This window comes from Netta rufina (assembly GCF_964035555.1).
Source record: "Netta rufina genome assembly, chromosome: 14".
Lineage (NCBI taxonomy): Eukaryota > Metazoa > Chordata > Aves > Anseriformes > Anatidae > Netta > Netta rufina.
Window position 1 is genome coordinate 11,891,971 of NC_140137.1, and position 9,189 is coordinate 11,901,159.

The window sequence follows — 9,189 nt, forward strand, 5'->3', positions numbered from 1 at the left end:
GGGGATCCCCCAGCCCGAGCCGTGCCCGGGGCCTGACACCCCCTGGGTGCTCCCCACCTCATTTGGGGCTGTGCGTGGAACAAACCTGCCTGCCTCGGGGGTCCCAGAGGGATCCTGGCTCCCCTCTGCCCTCCTGCGGGGTGTAGGGCAGGGCTGGGGGCACAGCCTAGACCCTGCTCCACCCCACAAGACCCCGTGGGGAGCCCAGGTGATGCCACAGAGCTGGTGGGAACTGAGGAATGTGAGTGTGGGCACCCCAAAAATCAGCAGTTGTGGTGTCTTGTGCCCTGTGGTGCCAGGTGCTGGGAAGGGGGCACGGGACAGGAGCGCAGGGTGCTCCCCGCCCCTCTCCCAACGCCCCCGACTGTTGGGGTGCCAGGTTTTGGGGGCCTGGGCTCTGCTCTGCTCCTCCCCCTGCCCGGAGGAGGGCAGCTGGAGGCCGTGTGGCTGCAGGGAAGCAGGTAGGAAGTGTGGCTGCCGCGGGGCAGGGCGAGCCTCCAGCTCCCTTAACCCGGGCAGCCGCTCTTGGGCTTCTCCCCGGCCCAGTTGCCGCTGGGTTTGCGCCCCAGAGGCAGCAGGGCAGGGTGCTGGTCCCATTCCCACCCCATAAGGCCGCTTTCTCCCCTTGCTGGCGGGACTGGTGGTGCCCCCCAGCTGCGAGGGCAGCTCTGCTCGTGCTGGGAGTGGGAGCAGGCAGCACAGCACATCAATCAGCCAGCAGAGCCTCGCTGCAGAGCCCTGCTCCCCCCCTCTCCCTGCAGAGCAGCTGAATCGCCTCTGGCTGCCTCCCGGGGATCAGGAGCCCCCTGCGACCCCGGCTGCTGCGTCCCCAGTGCTGGGCGGGGGCTTCCAGCCCTCGGGGAGCGGCGCCCACAGCTCTTCTACATCCCCTCAGCTTCGGTATCATGTGCCCGTTCGAATCACCTGTTACAATAAACCAACATCTCCAAACCGTGTGTGCTGGAAATATCAGCCAGGCAGCAGGATTTCTTCGGGGAAAGGCTTTGAGCAGGCAGTGAGGGGAAAGGGGGAGCTGCGGGGAGCAGCGTGGACTCGCCCGGCGCTGCGGTGGAGCTCACCCCTTTCCCTCAGCTGGGTCACCAAGGCATCGGGTTGCCAGCAGGTGACGCGTGACGAGTGACAAAGGGAACAAATTTTACCAGGCTGCGACAGCACCGGGATGCCTGGCGGGGCCGCAGAGCCTCGGTGAGACACCCCACTGGTGCTCCAGGAGGATAAAGGCGAGAAAGAAACACCACAGCCCCAACATCAGGTTAACGAGGGGTGTATTAACCGCACTGCCAGCACCCCAGGGCCCGCGGGAGGCTCTCACTTCCTCGCCTTCATGGCCGTCACCACCATGCCCCCCAGGAGGGCCGCGAAGGTGAAGCCCTGGGCCAGGATCCGCGCCCGCATCAGCAGCTGCGAGCGGCGCGTGTGGCCTCGCTTGAAGCTGATGAGGCCGTAGGTCAGCACGCCCACGGTGCAGAGGCAGCCTGCGGGAGGAGGGCGGAGGGACAGAGTCAGCGGGGACAGGCGGTGACTGCGTGGGATGGGGCCCGGCTGCCCCCGCAGCCTCCCCTGTCCCCGCCCGCCCCGTTACCCCAAGCCCTGCAGCCTCCCCCCAGCTCCAACCCCAAGCCCTGCAGCCTCACAGCATGACCGCAGTGGGGAGAGACCTCCAGGAGCACCTCGTCCAACCCCTCAGCTAACACAACCGCAGCCTCCCCCCTCACAGCCTCCTCTGCTGACCCCAAACCCCTGCAGCCTCCCCTCACAGCCTCCCCCCGACCCCAGCCCCTCACAGCCCTCCCCTTGCAGCCCCCCCATTACCCCAAACCCCCGTCAGCCTCCCCCCACAGCCTCCTCTCCCAAATCTAACCCCGAACTCTCACAGCCTCCCCCTTCAGCCTCCCCCCAACCCTAATCCCTCACAGCCTCCCCCTGCAGCCTCCCCCCTCACAGCCTCCTCTCCTGACCCCAAACCCCTGCAGCCTCCCCTCACAGCCTCCCCTGACCCCAAATCCCTCACAGCCTCCCCCCCAAATCTAACCCCAAATCCCCCCAGCCTTCCCCCAGCCTCCCCCAACCCTAATCCCTCACAACCTCCTCCCCTGACCCCAAATCCCTGCAGCCTCCCCCTACATCTCCCCACTAACCCCAACCCCCCGCAGCCTCCCCAGCCCCTTTTCAGCCTCCCCCCACCCCAATCCCTCACAGCCTCCCCCCGCAGCCCCCCCCCGTTACCCCAACCCCCTCACAGCCCCCCTGCGGCCCCCCCCTTGCCCGCAGCCCCTCACCCAGGGGCACCAGGGGGTTCTCGCGGGTCTTCCTCAGGAACTTGTCCCCGAAGCCCTCCTCGCGGAACACGGGCAGCCCGCTGGGCCCCAGCGGCGGGGGAGGCCCGGCCTCCATGGCTGCGGGCGCGGGGACGGCAGCAAGCTTGGCCCTCCCCGCCTACCGTAGCCGGTAGCCGCGGGGCACTCTGGGAGTTGTAGTCCACGGGTAGGGGAGCGGAAAGGCGGCGCCCCGCGGGCCGGACTCCATTTCCCGTGGTGCCCCGCGGCCGGGCCCGCCGCGCGGTGTGTGTGTGTGGGGTGGGGTGGGCAGCCATGCCGAAGGCCAAGGGGAAGAAGCGGCGGCAGAAATTCGCCTATGGCGTCAACCGCAAGCGGCTCTACCGCAGCGCCCGGCGCCGGGCAGCGCCACGCATCGAGTGGTGGGCGAGGGGGGGCCGGGGGGAGGGCGTGGGGGGCGAGTTTGGGGTGGTATGGGGGGTGTGGGGGGGGCTGGGGGGGTTGTGAGGGGTCGTAGGGGGGTGTGGGGGGGCTGAGGGGGGTGTGGGGGGGCCGTGGGGTGGGGGTTGGGAGGGTTGGGGGGCGTTGGGGGGGACGTGGGGGGGGCTAGGGGGGTGTGGGGGGTGGGTGGGGGGCTGAGGGGATCGGGGGTGGGGAGCTGAGGGGGTGTGGGGGGACGTGGGAGGGGTGGGGGGGGGACGCTGAGGGGGCGCTTGGGGGGCTGAGGGGACGTGGGGTGGGGGCACGAGGGGGTGAGAGGGTGTTGGGGGGTTTGGGGGTTGTGGGGGGGGGTGAGGGGTTGTGGGGGGGATTGAGGGGGTGTGGGGGGTGTGGGCTGGGGGTTTGGGGGGTTCGGGGGGCTTGGGGGTCCTGGGGGGGCGTGGGATGTGTGGGGAGGGGGCTGGGGGGGAGCATGGGCTCTGTGGGGGGGGTGTGGGGGGGGTGTGGGCTGTGGGGGGGTGACCTGAGGCTGGGGGAGCGAGGGCCGTGGGAGGGGGTGGCAGTGGGCCCCTGGGGTTACTGCTCGTGGGGACACCCGCGGTGAGCCGCTGCCCGTTCCCTCCCAGCTCGCACATCCGCCATGCGTGGGACGCCACCAAGTCCGTGGCACAGAACCTGGCCGAGATGGGCCTGGCCGGGGACCCCAACAAGGCCGTGCCCATCGCCAAGAGGGGGCTGCTGGTGAGTGCGGGCGGGACGGGGAGCGGGGGCTGCCGGGGTGGCCGTCCTCATCAATATCTAAGGCATTGCTGGGGGTAACGGGACAGGGGACGAGGCTGAGGACTGGCACTCAGCCTCCCGGGACGTGCCTGAGCAGGGAGCGCTGGGATTGGGAGCACTGCAGGCTGGCTGCGTAACAAAATACCAATACCAAAATGCCAGCCTGGCTGGCGTTGGTGGGTACAGGTGGCCTTGGGAAATGTCACGCAGGTGAAAGGGGGCTCGTTGGCTGCAGGCGCTTCTCTCTGCTCAGGTGAGGAGCCGTGCTGTGCCACCTGGGCTTGCCTGTGTGCCGAGTGTGCAAAGAAAAGGCTCTGGTTAAGCCAGGGGAGATGCCGTGGTTCGTGGTGCTGTTAAGACTTCTGGGAGCAATTTGTGGGGTGAGCTGTTTTCCAAATGGCCTGTGTTTGAGTTGCTTTCTCTCATCCAACACAGGGAATGGAGGTGGATAGCAGTGGGCAGGCGGAAGGGAAGAAGATTGTGCGAAAGCCCTACGTCCTGAACGGTCAGTGCTGCTTCCGTCCCCTTGGGGGCTGCCTTGCCTTCCTTAGCAGGTTTTGTGCTGAACCTTGCTGCTCTCACTGCGGTTAGGGCTCTCCCGGGGCCCCATGAATTGTTCTGTCTCTCAGCATCGTGTTGCAGGACTGTCCTTAGTGCCTGTCCCGTGCTGGGGCAGGGAAGGTTTTTAATTCTTGCGCAGTCCTCGCTGCAGAGGTTTTAAGATGTGAGTGTGCACAGGGTGCCCCCGGCAGCAGTCAGCCAGGCTGGAGCAGAGCTGGGAGCCAGAGGAGCAGCTTGGCCTTCCCAGCGTGTCCTCAGCCTCATGGATTCCCTTTCCCTCCCGTGCTGCTTTTTTGTAGTACCTGCAGCCCCAGCAGGACTCTTGTCACTGCTAAACTCACTGGTGTCTCACACCAATGGGACAAAAAACTGCAGTGCCCTGCTCTGAGTGCTTTAGTGGTGGTTTAGGGGCAGCAACAGCTCAGCTTCTTCCTCACCATGTGAGCTGGGGAGCAGCAGCAGCACTGACTGGGTGCCCGCAGCATGCCCAGAGAGCTCTCACACTCCTTTTCCTGCCCGGGCAAGCACAGAGCTGTGCGGCAGGAGCTGTGCGGCAGGAGCTGTGCGGCAGGAGCTGCCTCCTTCCTGCAGGACTGGCAGGGTTTGATCATGGGAGCAGGCTGGCTGCTGCCCTTTGAGGCGCTGCTGGCGTTGCTGCCCTGCCTGCCTGCATCACGGTGTCTGTCCTGTGCCTAGAGATGGAATATGAGGCCAGCCTCCCCGAGAAGAAGTCCAACACGCTCTCACGGGACCTCATCGACTACGTGCGCTACATGATTCAGAACCACGGGGAGAACTACAAGGTGAGCATCGGCTGCCCTGGAGCCTGGGGCGCCTGCAGCAGCTCGCTCCTGGCTCTTCTGTGGAGCAGGAGTCACCAAACGTCCCCGCTCGGGTCCTGTTGTGTGGGCAGCTGATGGCTGAGGGGATGCGGTGCTTGGAAACTCATCCAGATCCGTGTCTGGCAGCGGTTGCAGCCTCCTGGGAGGGCCCTCAGGACGTGGCTGCCACGGCTGCTGTGCTGGTTTGGTGTTTGCTCACCGGGCTGTTCCCTGACCTGCCCTCCCCTTGTCGCAGGAAATGGCTCGCGATGAGAAGAACTACTACCAGGACACGCCCAAGCAGATCAAGAGAAAGATCAACGTGTACAAGAACTTCTATCCCGAGGAGTACAAGGCTTTCGTTGCATCGCTCAAGCAGGAGAAGATGGATGTGCAGTGACTGCCCCTGATTTTCCCTCGGGTCTGCCTGCCAGCACAGGCCTGGTGCCACCGTTTTATGAACGGAGAGGGCACGGCCGGGCAGGTGACGGCTGCTGCCAGGCTGTTGTTCCTGGGGCCGGGGCAGGCTGAGCTATGCAAAGCCTCTGGTGGAGGAGGAAGAACCTTCGTTAGGCAATTAAAACCTTCGTTAGACAATTATAACCAGGCACAGACGGCTCCTGGCTGCGGCTCGTGGCATTGGGATTGAATGTGCTGCGCTGCTCCCTTTCTGAGTGGGAGCCAGCGTTGCTTTTGCCTTTTTTAAATAAATTACTCTCCCATGCTGGTAGGAATGTCTCTTGTGGGCTTTCATTGCTGCTCTCACTGGGCACAGTCCTGCTTTGAGAGCTGGTGGTGCCGACGTGCAGGACAGGCACCAGATGTGCCGTGCTCTGCGGGGCTGGGGGTGGGCAGTGCTGGGGGCTCTGCCCTGTCCCTGTGAGCAGCAGGGCTGGATGTGTGTGCTCTGTGCTCCCCCCAGAGCAATCTCCGGGCTGGGGACCCCTTCCCTGCCAAGGAACGAGGGCAAAGCAGAGAGATTGACCTCTTTTATTGGCAAGAGGAAGGAGCAGCCGTACAGAGGGTGTCCCAGCAGACTGGCCAGCACGTAGTCCCTTCCCCAAAGCACTCCCCAACTTCTAACAGTTTTCCAGGGCCCAGCACTGCCTGGCAGCAGCCCTCCCACCCGCAGGCACGGCTCTCTGCGGCTCCTGAGCCCTGAGGAAGGAGAAGAGCAGCGGGGCAACTTCCTACCCAGCAGTAGCACATCCTCGGCCCATGTTCATAGCGGGGCTGCGCAGCGCCTGCTTTCACCTGCTCAACAGGGCTTTATTTTAAAACAGAGGTTGAGGAAGGGCGAGCTGCGTGCAGCCCGAGCTGGTTATTCCCACAGGCGTGCTTTTTGGGCAGGAGAGCCCACGCAGCCTTCATCAGCACGGGAAAGCTGCGAGCAGGGGGTGTTTTTACTCCCCTTGTTTAGGGCTCCATCAGCCACATCAGCTCCAGGGAGGCCAGGGGTGGTGTGAGCGGTGCTGCCTGGGTCCTTGTTGCCATCACAGCAGGACCAGGGACTTGCTCCTGCCCCCCGAGAGCTTCCTGGTGGCTGCTGCACTGCTCTGTGCCTCTCGCCTGCCCTAGGGGAGCCTGCGGGGCAGCTAGCTCGGTATTTGAGCCCCGCTATCCCACAGGGCTGCGCGTAGCTGCAGGGCCCTGCCCTGTGCTGTGTTCCCTGCTCACCAGGAGGTAACGGTGCTGCTGCTGCCTCCCAAAGGAGGCTTCCCCCCTTGATTTAGGGGGGCGGCTGCCCTCTCCCCTGCTGCTCGTGTCCCTGAGGGCAGCCGCACATCAGTTCAACCCCAAACCCTGTGGGGCGTGTGCCGTGGGTCCTGCCAGCGAGCCCCAGCTCCAGCAGCTCCCAGCACGTCCCAGTAGGAGCCGTTCTGGGCTCAGGACTGGGACAGCAGGCTGACCAGCAGGCTCCTGAGGTGCAGCACGCTGGTGGCTGTGCTCAGGCTGGCCCAGGTCGCGCTGGTGGGCAGGAGGAAGAGCTCCCGCTGGCCGCCCAGCGCCTGCAGCGCCAGCTCCTCCCGCAGCTCCTCCGCGCTCAGGGCGTCGCTCTTATCCTGCGGGGGGACAGGAGGAGGCTGGGGGGGGGCTGCGTGGCCCCGAGCCCGCGGGCTGGGAGCCCCACGGGTGGCTGCCAGGCGTGCTGGGGGCTGCCAGGAGCCCTTTGCTGGTGGCTGGCCGGGAGCGCTTTGCTCTTGCAGGGCGGTCACTTGGATGGGGGTTAATGGGAAGCGGCCGCAGGCACGCGTTTGGCTGCCTGCCTGGGCAATCTGTCACCCCTTGGGGATTCTGGACGCTGGTGCTCTCCGGGAACTCGTTAGCTGGGACATGGGGAGGTGCCCAAACAAGGACTGGCAGCTGCGCATTGGGACAGGCTGTGGGAGACGGCCCCGCGAGCGAGGGTTTTGCAAGAGCTGGGGGATTTGGGGCGCTCAGATTTCCCCTTAGAGTCCCACAAGAGAGGCAATTTGGCTGGAAACACCCCCCGGGGAGCTGCAGGGGGGCACCCACCTGCTTGTTGGCCAGCACCACCAGCGGCAGCCGGGGCTCCTGGGCCAGCAGCGCGTGCAGCTCCTGGCGGGCCGTCAGCAGGCGAGCCCTGTCCACGGAGTCCACCACGAAGACCAGCACGTGGGCCCCGCTCAGGTAATGGGACCAGTACGCTCGCAGGTTCTGGCTGCCGCCGACTGCAAGAAATGGGTAGGATCAGTGCCAGTACGTAGGGGTGAGTAAGGTGGCCGTGTCCCCTGTGTCCCCACAGCCTCCCCCAGGGAAAACGGGCAGCCTTACCCTCCAGCAGGTCCATCTCCAGCCCCTCGACCTGCAGCTGGGCAGAGTTGAAGCCCAGGGTGGGGGGGATGCGTTTCCTGGCCGTCTGGCTGCAGATGTAGTGCAGGACGCTGCTCTTCCCCGCTCCGTCCAGCCCCAGCACCAGCACCTGCTTCCACTCCACCTGGGGGGCAGCGGCACAGGGGGGCTGCTTTAGGGGCTGGCTTGAAACAAGGGGCTCCCCCCAGCCCCCTGTGCCCCCATTCCCAGCCAGGGGTGTCCATACAGCTCCCTTGCTCAGCCGGGAGTGCCGGGGGGGTCCCGGTGCTTCCCCCCCCCACCCTACACACCCTTCTCCAGCTGGGTGGGCTCCGAGGGGGCTTCGGACACCCCAGGGTGGGAGGTGGAGGTGTCCTGGGGAACACCCTGAGGGAACCCAGACCCCGTGCACCTTCCCCACCCTGCTGGGCTCAGCACTTCGGGATCTCCCTGCTCCTTCCCCATCCTCGGGGGGGATCCCGGTGGGCGACCGTCCCCGCTGCTCGTCCTCACCGTGCTGCCGGGGGGGGCTCGGTCCCGCAGCTCCTTCACCTCCCGCTCCCACCAGCTGTCCCAGCTGGCTCCCAGCTCGGTGTCGCGGAAGTAGAGCTTCCAGGCGATGAAGAGGAGGGAGCCCAGCGCGACCACGGCGGCCCCCAAAGCCAAGGTCAGGTCGCGGAGAGCTCTGGGGGGAGCCATGCGGCGCCGTGCGGCCCAGATGTGCAACCTGCCGGCCCTGCAACCTGCCAGATGTGCAACCCCGCCACCACCGCCGTGACGTCCGCCCCCAGCGTCACCGCCGAGCTTAAAGGGGAACGATGGGAGCCCGCCGGTGGGGTGGGTGGGGGGGCTGGGAGGCTTGGGAGAGGGTCCCGGGGTGGGTGGGTGGGTGGTGGGGGGATGGAGGGAGGGAAGAGGGAGGAGGGAGGGGTGGCGGGGAGGTGAAGGGGGCACGGGGAGATGGGGAGATTGGGAGGAGGAGGGTGGGAGGCGATGGTGTGGCTGATGTTGGAGCTGCTCCGAGCCGCCCCCAGCCCCACAGCGGGTCTGGCAGCCTGGTACGCTGTGTCCATATTGCCCAGCACCGTGCCCACTGCCCTCGGGCTGCTTCGTCCCGCTAAAAACACACAGCACGCGATGGCCCCGGGACAGCCCAGCTGCAGGCAGCCGTGTGCCCTCATCCTATGCCAGATCCCAGCCATGGGGTGGCTGCGGTGGGGTGGCAGGAGACCCCCAACCCCGCTGAGGTGGGGGGACGTGGACATGGCCTGAGAGGTGCTGCTGGTGGAGGTGGCACAGAGAGGGGCAGGGGATGGCGGCGGGTGGCAGGGCAGCACCCACAGCAGGGCTGTGCAGGCGGTGAGGGCTGGGGGGGGACATGGGGGGGCATGGGGGACATGGGGGCTGTGGGGGACATAATGGATCAGCCCCATGTCTCCCCCACCCCCTGCAGCATCCTCGAGCCTCATCTCAGC

At 66.2% G+C, this 9,189-nt stretch overlaps 3 protein-coding genes across 3 annotated transcripts; 1 reads left to right on the forward strand and 2 right to left on the reverse strand.

Annotated features, from left to right (window-relative positions):
- Positions 1-1,269: 1,269 nt before the first annotated feature.
- On the reverse strand, positions 1,270-2,460 carry HIGD2A (HIG1 hypoxia inducible domain family member 2A). The gene is made up of 2 exons (XM_084295297.1): positions 2,301-2,460; positions 1,270-1,496 (listed from the first exon to the last, which is right to left on the reverse strand). Exons 1-2 carry the CDS (start codon positions 2,413-2,415, stop codon positions 1,330-1,332), a joined length of 282 nt encoding a protein of 93 aa, XP_084151423.1. The 5' UTR covers positions 2,416-2,460; the 3' UTR covers positions 1,270-1,329.
- A 120-nt stretch (positions 2,461-2,580) lies between these two features.
- NOP16 (NOP16 nucleolar protein) lies at positions 2,581-5,630 on the forward strand. The gene is made up of 5 exons (XM_084295564.1): positions 2,581-2,719; positions 3,365-3,479; positions 3,954-4,023; positions 4,776-4,882; positions 5,157-5,630. The coding sequence occupies exons 1-5, from the start codon at positions 2,613-2,615 to the stop codon at positions 5,298-5,300; spliced, it is 543 nt and encodes a 180-aa protein (XP_084151690.1). The 5' UTR covers positions 2,581-2,612; the 3' UTR covers positions 5,301-5,630.
- A 1,156-nt stretch (positions 5,631-6,786) lies between these two features.
- On the reverse strand, positions 6,787-8,413 carry ARL10 (ARF like GTPase 10; the record flags this gene model as incomplete). The annotated part of the gene is made up of 4 exons (XM_084295041.1): positions 6,787-6,963; positions 7,418-7,593; positions 7,697-7,859; positions 8,228-8,413. 4 exons carry the CDS (start codon positions 8,411-8,413, stop codon positions 6,787-6,789), a joined length of 702 nt encoding a protein of 233 aa, XP_084151167.1.
- Positions 8,414-9,189: the final 776 nt, after the last annotated feature.